Genomic DNA, 23,965 nt, shown 5'->3' on the forward strand with positions numbered 1-23,965 from the left:
GGCCAAACCGGGGAATTACATCTGACAGAAGGGAAGAAATGACCGTGGTGGCCTTCTTAGACCCTGTGGGAAAGGCCTCTACCTATCCAGTGAAAGTGTCTACCTAGACTAAGAGGTATTTTAGTTTCCTGACTCAGGGCATGTGAGTAAAGTCAATTTGCAAGTCCTGGGCGGGGGCAAATCCCTGAGGTTGATGTGTAGGGAAGGGAGGGTGCCTGAATAATCCCTGCGGGGTAGTAGAATAGCAGATGAAACACTGAGAAGTTATTTCCTTGAGGACAGATTTCCACGATGGAAAGGAAATGAGAGGTTCTAAGAGGTGGGCTGGTGGCTTGTACTAAAGCATAGCCTGCCTTTGCTGGTGTGTGGCGATTAGGCCTGGTGGAACTGCCATCAATAAACCAAGTGTGATCAGGGTGAGGAACAGGAAAGAAGGAAATATGGGGAAATGGGGTGAATGTCAGGTGGATCAGAGAACTACAGTCATGGGGGTCAGGTGTGGAATCAGGAATAATATGGGAGGCCGGATTGAAGTCCGGGCCAAGAACAACGGTAATTGTGGGACTTAACAAAGAGTGAGTACAGCTGAAGGAGCCAGGGAGCAGAAAGTATATGTGTCAGGTGTGAGGAAGAAAATTGATTTTGGAAGTTATGAGAACTGTAGAGAGTGAGTTGAGCATAGTTTGTGATTTTAAGGGCCTCTAAAAGTATTAGGGCAGCGGCAGCTGCCACACGCAGACTTGAGGGTGAGGCAAAACAGCAAGGTCAAGTTGTTTGGATAAAAAGGCTACATGGCGCCGTCCTGGTTCTTGTGTAAGAATTCCGACTGCACAGCCCTGCACTTTGGTTGTAGGTAATGAAAAGGGTTGGGATGAGTCAGGGAGAGCTAGGGTGGCGGCAGTCTTTAAAGCTGTGTTCAAGGAATGGAAAAAGGAGTGGGGAAAGGATTTAGGATCTATGGGGTCAGCTAGGTTTCCTTTTGTGAGTTTATACAATGGTTTTGTTAGGATGGCAAAACCAGGTATCTAAAGTCGAAAGTATCCAACCATGCCTAGGATGTAGAAGGTATTGGGGTTTGAGAGATCAGTCAGACACGATCAGCAGGGAGCGCACGTGTGTTTTTATGAGAATTACGCCAAGACAGGTAACAGATGAGGAAGAAATTTGGGCTTGACTGAAGTAATGGGGGCTGTCTGTGAAACCTTGCAGCAGTACAGCCTAGGTAATTTGCTGAGCCTGATGGGTGTCAGGGTCAGTCCAAGTGAAAGTGAAGAGACGCTGGGATGAAGGGTGCAAAGGAATAGTAAAGAAAGCATGTTTGAGATCCAGAACAGAATAATGGATTGTAGATGGAGGTATTGAGGATAGGAGAGTATATGGGTTTGGCACCACGGGGTGGATAGGCAAAACAATTTGGTTGATAAGGCACAGATCCTGAACTAACCTATAAGGCTTGTCTGGTTTGGATAGGTAAAATGGGGATTTGTAAGGAGAGTTTATAGGCTTTAAAAGGTCATGCTGTAGCAGGCGAGTGATAACAAGTTTTAATCTTTTTAAAGCATTCTGTGGGATGGGATATTGGCATTGAGTGGGGTAAGGGTGATTAGGTTTTAATGGGATGGTAAGGGGTGCATGATCGGTCGCTAAGGAGGGAGTAGAGGTGTCTTATACTTGTGGGTTAAGGTAGGGAGACACAAGGGGAGGATGCGAAGGAGGCTTTTAACTGGGGGAAAAGGCAGCAATGAGGTATGGCTGTCGCCCAGGAATAGTCAGGGAAGCAGATAATTTAAAGTGTCTCGGCCTAATAAGGGAACTGGGCAGGTGGGGATAACTAAAAAGGAGTGCTTAAAAGAGTATTAACTAAGTTGGCACCAGAGTTGGGAAGTTTTAAGAGGTTTAGAAGCCTGGCTGTCAATACCCACAACAGTTATGCAGGCAAGGGAAACAGGCCCTTGAAAAGAAGGTAATGTGGAGTGAACAGCCTCCGTATTGATTAAGAGGACGGACTTACCTTCCACTGGGAGAGTTACCTAAAGCTCGGCATCTGTGATGGTCTACGGAGCTTCTGAGGCGATCAGGCAGCATCAGTCTTCAGCTGCTAAGCCGAGAAGATCTGGGAAGCAGTCGGTCAGAGAGCATTGGACCAGAGTTCCAGAGGCTCTGGGAGTGGCTGCCAGGTAAATTGAACAGTCCAATTTTCAGTGGGATCCTGCACAGATGGGACATGGCTTAGAAGGAATCCTGGGCTGCGGGCATTCCTTGGCCTGGTGGCCAGATTTCTGGCACTTGTAGCAAGCTCCTGGGGGAGGAGGTTGTGGAGGAACCCCTGGCAGCTGCAGTTCAGGCGTTTGGAGTTCTTGTGTGCTGGAGATGTGGCTGGAGTTTGTCTCACAGTGGAGGCAAGGAATTGCAACTCCAAAATACATTGTTACTTGGCTGCCTCTACTCTATTATTGTACACCTTGAAGGCGAGGTTAATTAAGTCCTGTTGTGGGGTTTGAGGGCCGGAATTTAATTTTTGGAGTTTTATTTAATGTCAGGAGCAGATTGGGTAATAAAATGTATATTGAGAATAAGACGGCCTTTTGACTTTTAGGGTCTAGGGCTGTAAAGCGTCTCAGGGTTGCTGCCAAAGGAGCCATGAACTGGGCTGGGTTTTTATATTTGATGAAAAAGAGCCTAAACACTATCTGATTTGGGATAAAGAAAAAGGAGCATTAACCTTGACTATGCCTTTAGCTCCAGAAACCTCTTTAAGAGGAAATTGCTGGGCAGGTGGGGGAGGGCTAGTCACAGAACGAAACTGTAAGCCTGACCGGGTGTGAGGAGGGGAGGTGATAAAAGGATTATAGGGTGGAGGAGCGGATGCTGAGGAAGAATTGGGACTTAGCTCAGCCTGGGGAGGATGGGAGAGGTCAGATGGGTCTGTAGAAAAGGAAGATTAGAAAGACTCAGCGACACTTGGGGTTAGGACTGAGGGGACAGGTGGGAGGGAAAGACGGAAGATTTGGGACAAGTTGCATTGGGAACAGAGACCAGGGAGGGACTAATGTGTAAAAGAATGCTGGACGTCAGGCACCGCAGACCATTTCCCTATTTTTTTGACAAAAATTATTTAGGTCTTGTAGGATGGGGAAATCGAAAGTGCTATTTTCTGGCCATTTAGAGCCATTGTCAAGTTTGTATTGGGGCCAAGCGGTGTTGCAGAAGAAGACAAGGCATTTAGGTTTTAGGTCAGGTGTGAGTTGAAGAGGTTTTAAGTTCTTGAGAACACAGGCTAAGGGAGAAGAAGGAGGAATGAAGGATGGAAAGTTGTCCATAGTGAAGGAGGCAAGCCTAGAGAAAAGAGAGTAGAGACACGGAGGGAAGGGTTTTGGGGGTTCTTATCCTCCAGAAAAGTAAGAAAGGGGTCAGGGCGTGGAAATAAGGGGTTGGGGCACAGAGATAAGAGGTCAGGGCATGGAAGTAAGGGATCAGGGCACAGAGATAAGAGGTTGGGGTGCGGAAATAAGGGATCGGTGGGTTCTTGCCCCCAGAAAAGCAGTGAAGGGGTAGAGACACGGAGAGAAGGGGTTGGGGTGTTCTTGCCCGCTAGAAAAGCGGTACTTGCTGCTAAGGGTGAAGGACCAAGGCAGGCGTCCCCACATGGTCAGACACCTCTGAAACATGGGTGAATAATCAGGCAGCCATCCCCATGTGATTAAACACCAAGGGAAGATTGTCTTCCTGAGTCCATGACCGGCGCCAGAGTTTTGGGTCCATGGATAAAACGCGTCTCCTGTCTCTACCAGAAAAGGAAAGGAACTGAAATTAAGAGAAGGGAGAGATTGAAGGATGGCGCCAAGATTGAAAGGAGAAAGTGGCTGAGGAATAGTGAGAGAGGTTGGAGAACAGAATAAGAAGAGGCTGCTTACCTGATTTAAAATTGGTGAGATGTTCCTTGGGCTGGTGGGTCTGAGGACCTGAGGTGGATCTTTTTCATGGAGCAAAGAGCAGGAGGACAGGGGATTGATCTCCCAAGGGAGGTCCCCCGATCTGAGTCACAGCACCAAATTTCATGCGCGTCCCTGTGAAGAGACCACCAAACAGGCTTTGTGTGAGCAATAAAGTTTTAATCACCTGCGTGCACGCAGGCTGAGTCCGAAAATAGAGTCACCGAAGGGAGACAGGGGTGGGGCCGTTTTATAGGATTTGGGTAGGTAAAGGAAAATTACAGTGAAAGCGGGGGATTGTTCTCTGATGGGCAGGAGTGGGGGTCACAAGGTGCTCAGTGGGGGAGCTTTTGAGCCAGGATGAGCCAGGAGAAGGGATTTCACAAGATAATGTCATCAGTTAAGGCAGGAACAGGCCATTTTCATTTCTTTTGTGGTGGAATGTCATCAGTTAAGGCAGGAACCGGCCATCTGGATGTGTACGTGCAGGTCACAGGGGATATGATGGCTTAGTTTGGGCTCAGAGGCCTGACACTATGTATTCATTTGTGTCTGGCTTCTTTCACTCAGCCTTTTATTTGTGAATTTTATCTATGTGATTGGGTAAACCCATAGTTCATTTATTTTCATTGCTAAGTAGTATTCTATTGAATGGGTCTAACACAATCTGTTCATCTATTCTACTACTGAATGTTATCTGGGGTATTTAGGCTGTTATAAACAATGCTGGTATGAACAGTCTTGTGCATTTTATCTTGATGCCCATCTAGGGTATCTATGGCCGAGAATGGAATCAATGGATCATAAGTTTTGTATATGTTTAACCTTACCATGTGATGCCAGTGTTTTCCAAAGCAGGTGTTCCAATTAACACTGCCACCAGTAGCAAATGTATATTCCCATCCTTGTATAACCTCACCAATACTTGAAATAGTTGTATTTTTTAATGGCATCAAATGATTCCAGCAGTTGTAACTATCTGATTGGCATGAAATGGAAGTGAGTTAGAATACTTTCCTCACAATCTCACAAGTAGAGGGTAGAGTAGTGGTAGGAGTGCTGTCTTTGATTTAGTCTGAGTTGAAATCCCAGTTTACTGCTTAGCTGTCTGACCGCAGGTAAGTTACCTAACCTCTTTGTGTTTCATTTCTCACATCTGTCAAATTGGATAATAATAATGCCCAACCTCATAGAGTTGTTGTAAAGATTAAGTGATTTAAGAAACCTAAAACATTTAGAACAATGCTTGGCACATAATGAGTACTATATATGTCTTTGTCCTTGTTATTATTATGGTAAAAGCAAAATAATGTCTAGGATCAGGTGTTGGTAAAGAATAGTATGCTGATGTATTGGAAGGAAAATGGGGTTATTTATTTATTCATTCATTGATTTATTAATTAACAAATATTGAAGAACTATGGAGTGTGAAATTGATAAGAGATGTAGTTTGCCCCTCAGGAGTCTCATAACTTAAGGGGACAGGAAGGCATTCAAACAAGTACCAACAAACTCAACATGGTGCTATAATGATTTTATATACATGGAAGAGGAAATTATTAGTCAAGCCTGGGAACAAGGAGTTGGAACAAAGAAGACTTTATATTAGTAATAGCAATTGAGATGGTCTTCACAGTTTGAATAGGAATTCAGCAAATAGAAATATGGGGGAAAGAACATTCTAAAAAGCAGTAAAAGCCTGAGGAAAAAATTACAGAGGCATGATAGTAAAGAGCCTTTTTTAAAAGTTAGAAGCGAGGCACCATAGCACATGCTTATAGTCCCAGCTACTCGAGAGGCAGAGGCAGGAGGATCCCTTGAGCCCAGGAGTTCAAGTCCATCCTGGACAACATAGCAAGACACTGTCTTAAAATAAATAAATAAATAAAAAATTAGAAGGTGGAAGAAAATTAGACTAAGGTTAGATTGTAAAGGGAGTCTGTGTAATGTTAAAAAGTTTGTAAGCTATTCTTTACCTGATAGGGAGTTGCTAGAGGTGATTTTGTTGTTGTTGTTTTTGTTGTTTTTTGTTTGTTTTTGAAGGAGTCTCACTCTGTTCCCCAGGCTGGAGTGCAGTGGCACCATCTCAGCTCACTGCAACCTCAGCCTCCTGGGTTCAATACATTCTCGTGCCTCAGTTTCCTGAGTAGCTGGGACTACAGGGGTGTGCTACCATGCCCAGTTAATTTTTGTATTTTTAGTAGAGATGGGGTTTCACCAATTTGTCTGTGCTGATCTCGAATTCCTGACCTCAGGTGATCCACTCACCTTGGCCTCCCAAAGTGCTGGGATTACAGGCGAAAGCTATTGCACCCGGCCTCACTAGAGGTTTTAATCAGAGGAGTATCCTAGAACTTTATGACAGAGTAATAAGCCATCATATATATAGTAGCTTGGAAGCAGAAAAGAAAAAAGGTATCTTACTATATGTGAGTTTGTACTAGGGGATTAGGATCAAGTGTACTTTGTCTGTGCTGGCACCATTTTCAGACACGGCTCTCCAGTTGTAAGACTCCTGTATTAACTCTAGATCTTCCGTCCTCTCATCTTTGAATCCTTGAGAAAAGAAAGAGTTTCTCTTCCAAACAGCTAAACTGCTACTGGTTTACCAGAGTGTAAATACTTAGAAGATGGGCTGCCAAACAAAAGTTGCCCCTTTACAATGGGGAGATCATTTAGGAGGTGAATAAACAGATGGCGCAGTAAGTTGCTAGAAAAATTAAATGAAAAGAAGGGGATGAATAGCAAATATGATCAGATTTGACAACTGATGTGATATGTGGGGAGCCATGAGAAAGGACAAGAAGGCTTAAGATGATTTCAAGGGTGAAGGCCGAAACATTAGGGAGGATGATGATGTAATTTTCTGAGATAAGAAACACAGGCGGAGGAACAGGTTTGGGGGCCAGATGAGTTTCTTTTGCTAAGTTTGCAGCCTTGACCATCTATTGGTGGAAAGGTTGACCAGGCAGATGGATGAGCAGGTCTGTAGGAGGCACAATACCCTGCACACAGCTTCCCCATAAGTGTTTATTAAATACAAAATAAACAAAGATGAAACCAGTTTCCATGTTAGCATTCCCACAGTGATATTTACTGGTTGGGTCCTTGCCGAAGTGAGGCTTGAATAGATCCAACTTAAAAATAATTGCTTACCACTTCTGTGCCCTCCCATATGGTCTCCTTCTAGTTCCTAATACAATTTTTTGAAAAAATAATTAAGATTTTGAAAAAGAAAAGCACCATTCAAACACATGGTCATTCTTACGCTAATGTTATTAATTATCAGAGAGGTAGGACTTATCAAAAGCATTTTCAACCATGTGCAGTGGCACACAGATTGGCAAGGGTCCTTAACTTAGCCTTGTAGTGAACATGCTTCGCACCCTTATTGTGCTGGGGCTACTGCAACCCTCTGTCAGTCTCATACTTCAAAGATTTTCTCTTCTTGTCATAATATGTTAGATAATGGGTTCCCATTTTTGATTCTGGAAATATGCTTGGTATAGATGCAGGTGTCCAAATATAAGGTAGCTTGCATTCTTTTTTCTGGCCCTCAAGTTACATTCTAAAGGCATCTCCAACAAAATACGTCTCCTTCCAATTTGAAAGTATTTTGAGGCTGGCAAATTCAATCCTCAGACTGCATTCCATGAATTCATGCCACCTCCCACCCCACCCTCATTCCCATTATTGTATTATCTGTATGTTTGTCTCCTACATTGACCTATCAATCCCTTAGATGGAAGGCTGAGCTCTGCTCATTTTGGGGTCCCTTACTCCAGTTAAGTGCTTTGCACAGGAGTTTCTCAGACAAAGCATGTGGGGAATAGAGTGGAAAAAACAATTGTTTATCTGGTCTGGTCTGCTATGAGAGCTTCATGCTGAATGCTTCTTGCTTCTGTTTGCTTGGTGTAGTGGGGCAGTAGCTTTGCCCAGACCCATTAGAAGTTGAGATGATTTACTGAGGGTAAAATAATGTCATACATTTTCCCCTAGCAATAAAGCCAGTCTGGTCATAATTTGTTTTTTTCTCAATTGGACTCTGTTTGAAAGATTCTCTGCTAGTGTTTCCTTTTTTAAGTTTTCAAGAAAGAGGTTCTCTTTCACCCCCAACCCTACTTATCTTAGCCAGGTGCCAGAACACCACAACATGGCAATGTCTGACTCATCCTTGCAAAAGTGGAACTGTATAATAGGACACATTCTTCTCTGACTAATTTCTTCTTCTCAGCACATTGACTCATTAGAAATTGTGAGAAGAAATTTAGCAAAAGTCATTGGCTTTTATTGCTTCCTTTGCAGAAAAAAAAATTTTTTTCTTTATAACACGTTAATTTGCATGCTGGGTGCCATATAATTCCACACCCATTTTAAGAGTACCTACTAGGAACAAGGCAAAGGGAAGTGCTTCCTTTGGAAGTCATAAAAATTAAGAAACTAGAGGGAAAATCTTAGCAGATTTTTATAGCTACAAATACAGGAATTTGGTAAGATTGAGGGAGACCTTTGAAGAAAAATAGGGGACAGACTTCAATGTAGAGGAAATCCTGCAAATGAACATTGAGCTGGGGAGTGAAGAATGGCAGGCACTTTTTAGAACATGGAGATGGAGGGCCGGGTGTGATGGTTCATGCCTGGCCTGTAATCCCAGCACTTTGGGAGGCCGAGGCAAGCGGATCACCTGAGGTCAGGAGTTCAGGACCAGCCTGGTCAACATGGTAAACCCCGTCTCTACTAAAAAGATACAAAAATTAGCTGGGCATGGTGGTGTGCACCTGTAGTCCCAGCTACTTGGGAGGCTGGGAAACTGCACACTGCACACAGTTGAAAATGCTTTTGATAAGTCCTACCTTTCTGATAATTAATAATATTAGGACAACATTAGAGGTGGGAGAATCACTTGAACCTGGGAGGCAGAGGCTGCAGTGAGCCGAGATGGTGCCACTGCACTCCAGCCTGGTCAACAAAGTGAGACTCCATCTCAAATAAATACATTAATTAATGAATGAATTAAAAAAGAACATGGAGATGGAATAAGGATGTTTGCTCCTCAGTGGTCTCTTTCAGAGTACTGCAGAACGAAGGCGTTCTACCTCATCTCAAAGGCAACAATTCTGGTCATTGAGCCTTTTTCTCATATTTTTGATAACTTATCGTCTGTTGTGTTTTGCTTCTAAGATAGGACAGGTGCTCTCAGTAGGGGTAGAGGTGGGATTATGGAAACTTTTTCCTCAGGGCCCACTCATCTCTTTAAGGTTCAACTCAAATTCTACTTATTTTTTGAATATCTCTCAGATTACTCCAAAAAGTCTCTCTTTCCTACAGGTATTCCCATGGTGTTTTTTAAAATCTCTGATGTTTATTGTCATACGATAGCCACCCCAAGTTGATGGCTTAAAGGAAAAACATTTTCTTGCTCATTATTCTGTGTGTCAGGAATTTAAGCAGGGCTCAGCAGGGATGGCTTATCTCTGGTCTGCGAGGTAATAGGTGGGGGTGGCTCCACTGGGGTTGGAGGATCCAACATATCTTGATCCCATGTCTGGTGCCTCAGCTGGAGAGGCTGGGATCTTTGAAGGATGGCAAAGTCTCACTTTCTAGAAGGGTAGTTCAACTTCTTTTCAGAGTGGCTCAAGGCTCCAACAGAGTAAAACGGGAAGTTCTTAGGTCTCTTAAGAACTAGGTAGGGAACTGACATGGTGGCACTTCCATGCCATCCTATGGGCCAAAACAAGTTACATGGGCAGCCTAGATTGAAAGAAAGGGGAAATGGATGTGACATCTTAAAGGAAGGAGTGCCACGCCCAGATAGGGAAGAATAAATTGATAGTGACCATCTTTGCTGACAGCCCACTACAAATTCTTTTGTGGCTCTGTGGTACTCTTGTTCCTAATATTCTCTTATTATTTGTCAGCCTACACTATCATTCTGTGATCTTCTCAAAAGGCAAAGTCAAAGTCATATCCTTTGCGGTGTCCTGCCAACAATAGGGTCTCAAAGACTATTTGGATAAACAAACAGATTTGTATAGACTGGGGACAGAAAGTGGGGGAATATCTTGCAGAGAGAATTGACTTTGGAATCAGATGAAGTGGGTTTAATTCCCAAATTTTGCCTATATCTATGAGCTCTAAAAGTGCTTTTACTTTTTATTTGTTTCCCCAATTGTAAACAGAGGTGATGCTACACAGCTCATAAGGTGATTGTTAAGAGTGAACAAGTTACTGTGAACAAGTTACTGTTCACTCTTAACACAAGTGCCTCATCCATGGAGTAAGGTTGGGGGAATGAGTCTTGTTCTCAACTTTTGCTTAAACCCTCTCTGCTCTCCTCAAATGTTCAGACACATTTCAACATAGTTTTTGACACATTTGAGGGAAAAAGCTTTCTCAGTAAGTGGTTAAAAGTAGAATAATATTTTAAACACATCCCAGGATATAACCACATTAGAAATAAATGCTGTAATTGGCACTTAGCAGAGATGCTGAGGAAAGACACTGCAGCATTCTCATTAAGGCCTCGGGCACAAACGCACATGTGGATATCAAATTAAGGGTCCAGTTGTACCAGTGGTCACTGTTTTTAGGAGTAGCTCTCATGTCCATGGCTGACGTATCTTTCAGAAAACTGTCTATGATCTGTCCATAGATTACCCTAGCAAACCATAACTAATGGACACACACTAGAGGACAAAAGAAGGAAGTAGGGAGATGCTTAATATAATGGCCTTGACATCATAAAGAGCAGAGAGCCATCTCTCCCTGACTAATTTTCAGTCAATCTCCTGCACAAAACCAAGGACAAATAGCAATTATTCACATTTCTTTAGTGTAGTAGTTCTCAACATTCTCAGTCCCAGCTCTCCCTCTAGAGAGTATAAATTTTGTGTTGGCCCTTTCATTATTCTGAAATTTCCTTCGTAGATAAAATAGTTTATCTACAAGCATATTTCAAAAACACGCATATAATGCTTTAAGTGTACTATAAAGACAACGAAGAGTAAGGTGATCTATAATCAAATAATATGTGTTTCAATATGTATATATGTAGGTACAACTACACTAAAGAGAATAAAGTAGTCAAATGCTTATATATACTTAAAATTTGTAAAGTTTGAAATTAAGATAATATTCAACTAGTATCACTGTATTTAAATTTTTTACATGCTTAAAATAAGGGTAATATAAATACATATATGTGTGTATTTATGCATGTATGTAAATGCATAGATATGTGTAGATATGAATATGTGTGTTTATAAATAAACAAGTTCATAAATCACTGTAAATACTAGTTACAAACAAAAATTGAAACAGATGTGTTACATTTGTGACTCAGATACCACAAGAAGCATCAATGATGTAAATTACAAAATGACAAATAATCCTTGGAAAAGTTCTGAACAAAACTAAATTCTTTATTCTTTCAATTTACGTGGGAATTTTCATCTGGAAAATTCAGTGCATGTTACAATCATGCCAAACTACTTGCTGTTTATATGTTAAACCAAGTAAGGATCTACGCTTGGATTATTAAAAACAAGTTCGTTACTTACCAGAATGCCTAGCTTCTCAAATTGAAATATCCTTGACTTTAGAAAATTCACTTGAGGCAGGACAATTCTTCATCATACAGGATTGTCTGCCCATTGCAAGGTGTATAGCACCTCTGACCCCCACCAAGGGAATGGTCCCTAAACCATGGGTGTCCGAAAGCATTTGTATTAGTCTGTTCTCACTCTGCTAATAAGGACTTACCTAAGACTGGGTAATTTATAAAGGAAAGAGGTTTTATGGACTTACAATTCCACATGGCTGTGGAGGCCTCAAAATCGTGGTGGAAGGCAAAGGAGAAGCAACGGCAAGTCTTACATGGCAGCAGGAAAGACAGGGCATGTACAGGGGAACTCCCCTTTATAAAATCATTGGCTCTCATGAGATGTATTCACCATCACAAGAACAGCATGATCATGGGAAACACCCACCCCCATGATTCAATTACCTCCCACCAGGTCCCTCCCATGAAACATGGGGATTATTACAATTCAAGGTGAGATTTGTTTTGGGACACAGAGCCAAACCATATCAGCATTGTAACCATCTCTATCAGTGCTGCACAGGCTGAAATCCTCAAATTTTGTATGGTTAGTTTCTAAAATGGCTCCCTCTCAAGTGATATTGTCTCATTGGATCATCACAATTAAAGATACAATTATTTTCAACTTTTGCCAATAAGGAAAGTCTCACAGAGGCTAAATGACTCCCCACATATTGTAATCAATGGAGTTGACCCATATATATTGTACTTGATTTAGGATTTGCCCTCATGCTCACATTTTATGTGAACATGGAGGTTGGGGGAGGCAGAAATGAGTAGGTGGAGAACAGAGGATGTTTAGGGCAGTAAAACTACTCTATGATACTGTAATAGTGGATACATGTCATTATACATTTTTCAGACCCATAGAAGGTACAATGCCAAGAATCAACCCTAATGTAAACTATGGATTTGGGTTGATTATGATGCATCAATGTAGGTTCATCAATTGTAGCAAATGTACCACTCTGGTGAGGGATGTTAATAATTGGCGATGCTGTGGTTTTGTGGGGGCAGGGGAGATATGGGAAATCTCTGTACCTTCCTCTCAATTTTGCTGTGAACCTAAAATTCTCTGAAAAATAAAGTCTATTTAGAAAAAGAAGAAGAAGAAGGCCTGTTTCCATCAGTGTAGGAGTCTTTTCAAATGGTGTTGAGGGACTATATTAAGGGCTGCAGAGTCAGCACTGCAGAGGTTAGGGTTTTCTGACTCACAGAGCTGGGATGTAGTTCTCTGTCCGGCTATGACTTCTGGCTTTTCCTCATCTGGTCTCTCCATTTTTGCTTACCTGCTGGAAATGGTTGGGGTTGCTCTGAGCTTACAGCAGTTGTTCAAGGGGGAAAATGACTTGATTGCAAGATGCTTTGAGCTAATTACATGAACTACACTAGTTGATATAGGCTTAAGTGCTTGGAATAGTGCCTCACATGCAGGAAGTCCATAAAGTTAGCTTAGTAAGTGTTAGCTATTACTACCAAAACATTTGAGAAAAGACATAGACTTTATAGACATAGGTCAATGACAGTGGTGGTGTAGATGGTGATAAATGGCTTTCTTGTGTGATCAAATTTAGTTTCAACATCTTTGTTTTGATCCCCTACTATTTACAAGTCTCTGTACTAGGGCATTCTCTGAATAGAATCCAGTCTTTGCCCTGGAGGGCCTTATTAGTGGTGTTGGGGAGAAGAGCTGAGGTGAGGTGGAATGAACAACACAAATAAAAGATATAGAAAGATAAATGTCTTGAGAGGCAGAAACACCGTATTATAAGGCATTAGGACTTCCAGCTTCTGCTAATAGCCGGGATCAAAAACAGGAAGAAATCACATTAATCTAGAAATAAAGAAAAGTTGAAGTGACTCTGAATGATGGTATTTGAAAGTGGAATTGGAGGAGAGACCCAGAAGGATTAAGAATTACAAGAGGAAATTGCTGCATCAACAAAACCACCAGGAGGCTTTGGGAACACATTCACCACTGGAATTAGAAATAGAGTCGCTGTTCCCAAACCTGCTAAACATGAGGATCACCTGGGGAGCTTTAAAAATAGAGATTCCTAGGACCCAGTCAGCCTTACTGAATCATAACCTCCAAGAGTAGGTCTAGAAACTTGTATTCTTTTATAAACTTCTCAAAGAAATTCTACTCATCAACCTAATGCGGTCCTTAGACCACCAGCGGCAGCTCCTGTATGTATGCAGGAGATCCAGGCTTTCAGACCTACTGCAGCAGAAGCTCCGGGACTGGGGACCAGCAATCTGTGTTTTAACAAGCTCTGCAGATGACTCTGAAGCACATTAAGTTTGTGCAGAGTAGAAAAATGTCTGTCGTCAACTGTCATCTTGGCAGTAAGGGAGTTAGTGAATAAACAGGTGACAGAAAAGTGGAGACATGAGATATTGACACAACCTTTTACCAATTTTTTTCCCTCCCCTTGCCACAAGAACTTTAGTAGTGAAGAGTATGGAAAAAAAAATAAGGTGGAATTCTTCCTCTCCATTTAAATTATTGTAGTAACAACGCTAACATTAACAATGCTAGCTACTTCCAGTATACTTTTCTCCAAGTCTCATAACAACCTGAGAGGGAGGTTGATATTATCTCTATTCTACCGATGAGAAAACAGTCTCAGATATTTTAAATAATTTGCCCAAGGTCACAGTTAATAAGTAGCTGACCTGAGATGTGAATCTAAGGGTTTTTCACACTATGCTGAGCCGCCTCTCCTCTGATCTTTCTCTGATCAGGACAGTGGATTTGGCAGGGAATTTAGAGACAAATGCCAATCTCCTAATTTCGGACACCGAAATCTAAGGCCTAGACATGTAAAGTGAATTACCCCAAATTATTGGGCAGATGGGTGACAGAGATAGGGTTGGAAGCTAGAGAGAGTGTCTATATTCCAGCCTAGGGCAGTCCCCAATATGCCACGTTGAAGTTCATTCTCAAACTGCTGGGACACTTGTTACATAATGTTTAAATTTATGTAGGAATGTGACTAATCCACATTCTTTGGTATTTGATCAGATGTAGAATATAAATGAGGTAAGCACATAATTGAAAAACTCAAGAATTGAGAAGGCTGAGGACTCCTGTGATACAGAACAACAATGAAATGCAGGTTGCATGAATATTTTTCAAGCCGTTATAGCTATGAACTACCGTTTACTACCTCTGCCGAGATCAGTTCATATTACAGCTAAACAATTGCAGAGTTATGTGGCATTTATGTCTGACTAGTAGAGGATTTGGTAATTACTAATCTTCCTAATACCTTCATGTGTGAATCAAGCAAAAATTAAATATTTGCTGTATTCCTACCTGTCTCCAGACAACTGAGTTGTTCAGCAAAGCAGTGATCAAAGCAATCTGTTCATCTTTTCAGATTTTCTCTCTTTTAAAAAGTCATTATTTAAAGTTTATTTTTTTGCTAGAGAAAAGATAGCAAAGACAGCAATGAATAGAATTTCCTTTCTTAAGAAGCACCTGTCATTTGAAGAAGCACAAAGACCGTAGAAGGAAAATACATATTTTTAGTCACAGTTTTGTGTCCTTTTAATTATAATTATCTTAGAGCTCTGGCATGAAAAGATAGAACGTTTCACTAAAATAGATGAAACAGATCTTCTAAATGATGCTACTAAAAACTGTTTAATTTAATATATTATTATGTCTAGCTGGCTTTAAATGTCAGACAATAATCGCCAAAACTTTAAAATGCGGTGATATTTAGGCTGCCTTTGACCTTAAATTTTAAAAGGCTCACAAGTGAGAATGATAAGATTATCAAAACAAATTTACAGACTTCAAGTTGAAGTCTTTATGGGTCAAAGAATTTGTTGCAGCATGGACCCGCCATGTTCATGTTTATAGCTGGCACTGCTGGTAGCCTTTGCAATACCTATACCCCAATACCACCTCCTTTCTCTGCTTTCTTCTTCCAACAAGAATATTGTTTTTATTCAGGTGTGCTTCCTCCTGGGTATGGCCATATGGCAGAGGGTAGGTCTTGATTGGTGTCAGCTAATCACATCAGTCTTATCCAACTTGCCAGTAACTGGCTGAAGACCTGGTCAGGTAACAGGATTCTGGCCTTTGAAACATGAGGGCAAGGCTGTTGGGAGGATTTCTGGGAAAGATATCTCCAATCTTTGAAAAAGATAAAGAGATGGCTCGTTTTCTGCTTCTGGGTGTGGGACTACAAGGAGAGTCAGTCCAAGGAAAAGTGAACATGTGAAGGACAGAAGTAAGAGAGTTATGGGGAACAGAACTTGGCCCTGATCCTGCAGTACCCAGAAATACCCTTTCTACTTCCTGCTTAGTGAGAAAGTGAATTAGTGAATTTCCTTATTGTCGCAAACACTGGTTTTCAAAGTTTAGCATTCATCAGAATCACCTGGAGGGCTGTTAAACCACAGCTCACTGGGCTACACCCCCAGAGTTTCTGATTCAGTAGATCCAGGGTAGAAGTGGAGAATTTGCATTTCTAACAAGGTCTCAGGTGATGCTGATGTTGCTGGTCCAGGGGTCACACTTTGATAATCACTGGTCCACAAGTCAATTGAGTCAAGTTTCAATTACTTGCAGCTGAAAGCATCCTAATTTATATGCCTAGGTGCTGAGAAACACATAAAGATGTAAAAGCCTTCTGCCTTCTGGCAAGTTTCAAGCCTGATTTATGTTAAGCTAACCGGGAAGAAGCATTCTATCCTGCTTTTCCTTTCCGTTAATGATGACACTCTGTAAAAACACATTGATCAAAACCTTGAAACATAACATATTTCTAGAGTAAAGAACACAAGAGTTGGAGTCAGTCTTGGACTTAAATGAGAGCTCTACAATGCTGACTTTACTTGTGAATTACTTGGTTTGTCCAGGTTTTCTGTTTATAAATGAAAATCAAGACCTTATTCTATAGACCTGCTGGTGGGGGGATTAAAAGAAATAGCATGCGAAATGCTTCTAACATAGCACCTGATATAGGGTAGGTGCTGAGTACACATATCCCATTTTTATTTATTTTTCTAACTTCCTAACTGAAATATAACATATAGGGTAAAAATGAATAAATTAGAAAGTCCTCATTATCTGAAACTTTGTTATCTAAAATCCTGTACTTAAAAGGTTTTATATGTAAACAAGGGTCTTCCTGATGCAAAAATATTTACTAATGAAGTGCCCACTTATTAGTACCTATTCAAACATCCTTCCCCTTAAAAAGTAGTATCTATTTCCATACATCTGTCATAATATTTCTAGATGAGTCTCTACTAGATGGTAAAGTGTAAATCTCTGGTAGTGAGCTTGATTGCAAATTGAGGTTGCAAATCTTGCACATGGCACAAGATTTCATGAAGTTAATTAAAGTGCTATCAGAAAATTAATCATATCACACTGAATGTCCCTGACAAATGAGGGTCTGGCAGAAGTAGACCAGTGAAAATTTTGAAGTGAAACATCTGGAATTTTGATGCTAGGATCAGGTGTTTAAGAGAATGATGTGGATACCAAAGGCCTAAGAGAAGCTCTTAGTAAAAGTGATGCACGTTTTCAAAGATCCTCTCCATGATCACGTAGCCAAAGACGAATAGAAACAAAGAATGTCCTATTATTAAATCATATTATATTCTCATTTCAATGTCATTAAATTAAATAATCAGCACTTAACTCATTCTTGGCAAAAACCCCTAATAAATAATCGATACTATAACCGAAATTATATTAAATATAAAATAAAATATGCTTTCACAATTTTAGTATCATTTTTCATGGTAAAATTCCACTCAAAACTTCCCCTTACCATTTACTATAAAAACTTGGTCTCTGCTTTAAGTAGATTTGCTTTAAAATATTGAGGGAAACAGATATCAAGAGAGTAACCTTATGTTGTTTTGTATAATACCTAAATCCTGCTCAGGAGAAACTTCCAGTTACCTCCCAATATCTAGTCTTTTATTCTCCAATAGTAACAGAAATCTGAGTTTTAGCTGGGCCAGTGTTGTCCAGATAATAGCTAAATTTTCTGGTCTTCTTTGAATTTATAGTCTGATGAGATGTAATACAAGTGTTTTGTGAGAGTTCTAGTAAAGCTACTTAAAAGTGGGGAGGTGTGCCTTTTTCTTTCCTTCTTTCTTCCTGCCATCCTGGAGTAGGCAGGAGCTCCAGCAGTCATCTTGGACCAAGAGGAGAAAACCACATACTGAGGATGGTGAAAAGGAAAAGTAGACATCTGTACCCTTGAAATCACCATGGAGTTTTCATACCAGTCCCCAAATACTTACCTTTGGATTTTGTTATATGACAAATAATTATTCTATCAAAACTCCTGTTATTTGGGGGTTGTCTGGTATATACAGCACAATTCTATCTCACATACCCTTTATGTTTTGCTGAAAATATATTACTAATTTTTGAAGTGCATGTTCACCCATTGCTTTGGACTATTAGGGTAGGGGAAGTGGAGTAGCTACGTGTGGGGGCGGGGAAGGAAAAGCCTCATGTTTGATTCTAAGTAGAATCGGAAAAAGCAAGACAGTCATATTTAGTCATGTGATTTAGCTTTGAGTATAAATGTACTCAATAAGTTGCTTTTGTAGATTATTTGTGTCTTATTTTGTTATCTTTAGTCCACAATGTTTGATTAAGTAAGAAGAGCCTTTGTGATTATCCAATGCAATATCTGTCTACTTCAGGAAACTTCTCTACAACATCCCTGTTGCGTCATCCACCGTCTGCTAAAAGACATTGGTAAGAAAATATTTAAGGTCTAAGACACCCAATCAATTGATAAGAAGGACTTCCTTGTGCTGATGCTGCACCTGCCTATTCAAAACTTCTGTCCATCAGGTTATGGTTCTACAGAGCTGAACTTCCTCTCAGTAGCTCCTGTGGCTATTTAAGAAAGCTATAATAGTATGTTGCCTAAACGTCTTCTCATTTTTAGGCTAACCACTCCCAGTTCTTTCAATTATTCTTCTTTTCAGGTAGTTCCTAGATCTCTCTATTGCTCATTGACACATTTTAGATTGTCAACAGTCTTCTTTGCTAAAACTCATTTTGTTATTCTGTGTCTCACAGAAAGCAGAGGCACATCATCTGCTATCATGACACTTTTATAGTTGATGGCTACGATCTCTGCCCTCTGCAACCTTCTGTTCTTCTCACAAAATAGAAACTTACTCATTTTCCTCATAGTTCCTTAAAGCCCCTTAAAAAACGTTTAATCTCTTTCAAATAGGAGGCACAGAAACACCCTCCAAAACAAAAACAAGCAAACACACAATAACTTGAGAGAAAAGAATTTTGAAATATATTCCAAAGTATTTAAGCCCCCCAAATTAAAATGAATTAAGACATATGCAAATAGATCATGTTCCCAATAGTTTCTCCTGAACACACACACACACACACACACACACACACACACACACACACACACACGCACCAGCAGCAACTAGTAAAGCCTTTTGCAACTTGCGCTGTTTCCCAGTCATCTAAATATAAGAAGCTATGAGCAGCTCCAGGCTGTCTTATCTCTCTCATAGACATCTGCCTCCTCTTCGTCCTGGGATTAAATCTTCTCTTGATCACTATCTCACCCTTCAGCTATTCAGTTCCCCATTGACAATGTAAATGTCACTTTGAAATAACTGTCCCTGTGACTGACTTTGAGGATGCTTGAAAAACTAGTGCTTTTGCAGAAGTTGATGTTGGGTTATATTATTTCACGTAAAACCGAATGTGGTCAGTGGGCACGTTCTGCTTCTTAAGGGTTTTCTAGTTCCCTTTAAGAAAGATTTTATGCCAAGGGAAAATAAAAAGCAACTGACCTTACCTTGGGCCACCCCTCCTTTTTTCATGATTATAACATCCATATTATGTCAGGAGGCTAACAGGTCATAGGTAGTGGGGTTTTTTTAACTAAAAATTAGCGTCCTCCACTGTTGTACATTTTGCCAAAATGTTTGTTCCACACTGGTGTGGAGTGGAGATTTCTGATTCTCAGAAGGCCTTGCCTAACTGTTCCGCCATCTTCTTTTTGTTTTTTTTTTGAGACGGAGTCTCGCTCTGTCCCCCAGGCTGGAGTGCAGTGGCGCAATCTCGGCTCACTGCAAGCTCCGCCTCCCGGGTTCACACCATTCTCCTGCCTCAGCCTCTCCAAGTAGCTGGGACTACAGGCGCCCGCCACCACGCTTGGTTATTTTTTTTGTATTTTTAGTAGATACGGGGTTTCACCGTGGTCTCGATCACCTGACCTCGTGATCCGCCCGCCTTGGCCTCCCAAAGTGCTGGGATTACAAGCGTGAGCCACCGCGCCCGGCCTGTTCTGCCATCTTCTAACGGCTCTCACAACCCTCTGTTAATAACAAGCCTTGGCCGGGCACGGTGGCTCATGCCTGTAATCCCAGCACTTTGGAAGGCCAAGGTGGGTGGATCACCTGAGGTCAGGAGTTCGAGACCAGCCTGACCAACATGGTGAAACCCCGTCTCTACTAAAAATACAAAATTAGCTGGGTGTGGTGGTGCATTCCTGTAATCCCAGCTACTCTGGAGGCTGAGGCAGGAGAATCGCTTGAACCCAGGAGGTGGAGGTTGCAGTGAGCCAAGATTGCACACTCTGGCCTGGACAACAAGAGCGAAACTCCATCTCGGAAAAAAAAAAAAAAGCCTTGGTAAACCTCTTCTTTTGTTGACACAACCATGGTCCTCATGTGTCCCATGTATTTTTATAGCATCCCTGACAAGTCTATAAGAAAATGACCAGTAATCTTTGGAGAGAGGAGTCCTAACTGCTACCATGCGCCCTGGGTTATCTCAAGAATGCTCAGAGCTAAATTTACCACGTGTGCCATCTATCATAGTTGACTCCCTCCTCATTCCATAGTCTTGTTTGCCTTTTTCTATGGTATTACCTTATGCATTTTGTATTGTTAAGATTTCTCCACATCTTATTTGGAAACAGGCAGAGTGCAGTAGAAATAAAGAGACTAGATCCATCTTGTCAGCAGTTGACTTGAAGCAGTACTTACCTTTTCTAGTACTCAGTTTCCAAACATGAAATAAGAGGGTTCAACTGGATTTTGAGGCCACTTCCAGCTCTCACATTCTCTGACCACATGACTTTGGGGCTCTAATAGTGCATTTTAAAATACAGTCTAAAAGGAATACAGATCTAACGCTTCCACCAGAATAACAGGGCTGTTTTTCTGCCTACTTTGGGGAAGGAGGAAGGGTATGGGGAGATACTGTGTCCGGAATTGGTGGATTCTTGGTCTCACTGACTTGAAGAATGAAGCCGCGGACCCTCGCAGTGAGTGTTACAGTTCTTAAAGGTGGCGTGTCCGGAGTTTGTTCCTTCTGATGTTTGAATGTCTTTGGAGTTTCTTCCTTCTGGTGGGTTCGTGGTCTCGCTGACTCAGGGGTGAAGCTGTGGACCTTCGCAGTGAGTGTTACAGCTCTTAAGGCGGCATGTCTACAGTTGTTCCGTTCCTCCCGATGGGTTCGTGGTCTTGCTGGCCTCAGGAGTGAAGCTGCAGACCTTTGCAGTGAGTGTTACAGCTCACAAAGGCAGTGTGGACCCACAGAGCCAGCAGCAGCAAGATTTCTTCCAAACAGCAAAAGAACAAAGCTTCCATAGTATGGAAGGGGACCCGAAGGGGTTGCCAGTGCTGGCTCAGGCAGCCTGCTTTTATTCTCTTATCTGCCGCACCCCCCCAAACATCCTGCTGATTGGTCCATTTTACAGAGAGCTGATTGGTCCATTTTGACAGGGTGCTGATTGGTGCATTTACAATCCCTGAGCTAGACACAAAAGTTCTCCACCTCCCCACCAGAGTAGCTAGATACAGAGTGTGGATTGGTGCGTTCACAAACTCTGAGCTAGACACAGGGTGCTAATTGGTGTGTTTACAAACCTTGAGTTAGATACAGAGTGCCAATGGTGTATTTACAATCCTTTAGCTAGACATAAAGGTTCTGCAAATCCCCACCAGACTCAGGAGCCCAGCTGGCTTCACCCAGTGGATCATGCACTGGGGTCACAGGTGGAGCTGCCTGCCAGTCCTGCGTCGTGCTGCAGCCCTTGGGTGGATGATGGGATTGGGCGCAGTGGAGTAGGGGGCAGCGCTCGTAGGGGAGGCTCTGGCACATAGGAGCCCATGGAGTTGGGGGAGGCTCAGGCATGGGGGTGCTGCAGGTCCAGAGCCCTGCCTCGCAGCGAGGCAGCTAAGGCCCGCTGAGAAATTAAGCACAGCAGCTGCTGGCCCAGGTGCTAAGCCCCTCACTGGCCGGGGCTTGCAGGCTGGCCTGCCGCTCTCAGTGCGGCCAGCTGAGCCCATGCCCACCCGGAACTCGCGCTGGCCCAGGTTCCCACCTGGGCCTCTCCCTCCACACCTCCCTGCAAGCTGAGGGAGCTGGCTCTGGCCTTGGCCAGCCCAGAAAGGGGCTCCCAAAGTGCAGCGGCAGGCCGGAGTGCTCCTCAAGCAGGGCCAGAGTGTGCATCAAGGCCGAGGAGGCGCTGAGAGCAAGCGAGGGCTGCGAGGGCTGCTAGCACGTTGTCACCTCTCAATACCACTGATTCATAAATAGAAGCTATGTCGCCCTGGGAAGAAGCTATAAGCTGAATCCACTCCTCGTTGTGGCTGAAGTATGTCTCACTTTTGAGCTTTCAAAGGATGCAATCTGGTTTATTCAGAGGGTAGAGGTAAGAAAGTATCAAACTACTTGGAATAGCTATGTACTAAAGATATTTAAGGGTGCTTCACAGAAAACAGATAGGAACTGTGAGCTGCACAAAAGGTGGTATTCAATCCAGACAGGATCACCAAGACCCATGAGATCCTACCTGTGCCAGAGACAAAATCTTCATTGAAAACTTTCATTATTTACTTGTTCAACAGGGACTGAAAAGTCCCAGCCTAGTGTTAACTGGTTCATCTGGTGACCTGATCTGGCCCTCTATGACCCCAGTTACTAAGTGAAATCTAACAAAAGTGAACCATGACCCATTTGCTTTCCAAGCATGCAATTTGGTTCATGAATCTAGAAAACAATATTGTGAAAAGCCTTTCACTTTCTAACTTTGGAAAATGATTTTTTTAAATAACCTAATTAGATACCATGTTTCCTCTCTCTCCTTTTTTAAATAAGTTAGTTTCGTTAGAAAAGGCATTTTTGTGATGCATCTAATGGACTTGCTTGCTGCAGTGTGCTGGTAGAAATCTATAAAGAGTAAGTGCTGGGGGTGGGCCTGGAGTGGTGGGGAGAAGGAAAGCAAGCCACATCTCCTGATGCACAATTCTAAAGAATCCAGTGGTTCTTGAGTATATAGTGTACACATGAGTCAACAAGTAGACAAAGAAAATCCAGACCTTTGATGACCCCTGGTGAATAAACTAAGCACTGCATTGAAATGCAGCTAGAGCCACAGACCTCCCTTGCAGGCAAGCCTCCGGAGTGGCTCCTCTCTCAAGTAAGGCAAAAGGTTTTTTCTCCCCCAAATGCCTGTTTCATTTGTATTACAGACATACCTTACATACTTGAGGCATCTTTATCCTTCTGAACAATTCTCATGTTGGTGATCTCTAAGGTAGAGTTGGTAGAGACTAAGAAATGTGTATCCAACACTACTTTCTATTTGTGCTGTGACCTCTTAGACCCGAATAGTGTTATTCATGGAACCCTGAAGAATTCAGTGACCTCCATAAAGCAAGATCTGTAACTTTCTTTCAGGTTAGGTATATATTTAATATTTTTATTGAACAATTATGAAGAATAAATCAACCATCTTATATAACTCAAATTTAAGATCAGAGTTTAAAGGTAATCACTTGTCTATAACTGCTGAGTACCAGGTAAAATACTCTTCTAGGCAGCAAAAGTCTGCATTTTTGTAAACAGCTGTGTGTGACCAGCATGTGGTACATGTGAGCCAGAAAGCAGGCTGTATTTTGTCAGCTTGTAGAATGGAAGGGAAATTTGCCATTGTAAGAGAAGGAAGCAGACAGGGGAGGTGCAGAGAATGAAACATTGTTATTGTACACCCCAGGCATCCAATTATAAAAGAAATGCCAAATCCCTATTTGTAATAATCCAGAATGGAACCTACCTGATAAAGTTATATAGAGTAGAATACAAAACAGTTTATACTGTTAATACAGTTTAGCTTATCAGTCATTTGCGTACCATAACTATTGGCTTTTAAGTTTTTGTTGCCTGAACAGGAAGTATTTTTTATATCTCTCAGATTGGTGTACACAGGGTGCTGAATTGCTGAATTTATTCCCTCTCCCTTCACCCTTTTTAATCACCACAGACTAAGGAGTGCCTTTTTTCTCTGCTATGGTTTGAATGTTCCCTCCAAAACTCATGTTGACATTTAATTTCCAATAAAATGGTATTGGGGAGTAAGCCTTTGAGAAGTGATGTGGCCAT

At 41.9% G+C, this 23,965-nt stretch overlaps 1 protein-coding gene across 1 annotated transcript; it reads right to left on the reverse strand.

The window, feature by feature from the left end:
- Positions 1–3,883: 3,883 nt before the first annotated feature.
- On the reverse strand, positions 3,884–21,870 carry LOC129490441 (uncharacterized). The gene is made up of 3 exons (XM_063609974.1): positions 21,575–21,870; positions 20,748–21,050; positions 3,884–4,067 (listed from the first exon to the last, which is right to left on the reverse strand). The coding sequence occupies exons 1-3, from the start codon at positions 21,868–21,870 to the stop codon at positions 3,920–3,922; spliced, it is 747 nt and encodes a 248-aa protein (XP_063466044.1). The 3' UTR covers positions 3,884–3,919.
- Positions 21,871–23,965: the final 2,095 nt, after the last annotated feature.

This window comes from Symphalangus syndactylus, chromosome 9 (assembly GCF_028878055.3).
Source record: "Symphalangus syndactylus isolate Jambi chromosome 9, NHGRI_mSymSyn1-v2.1_pri, whole genome shotgun sequence".
NCBI lineage: Eukaryota > Metazoa > Chordata > Mammalia > Primates > Hylobatidae > Symphalangus > Symphalangus syndactylus.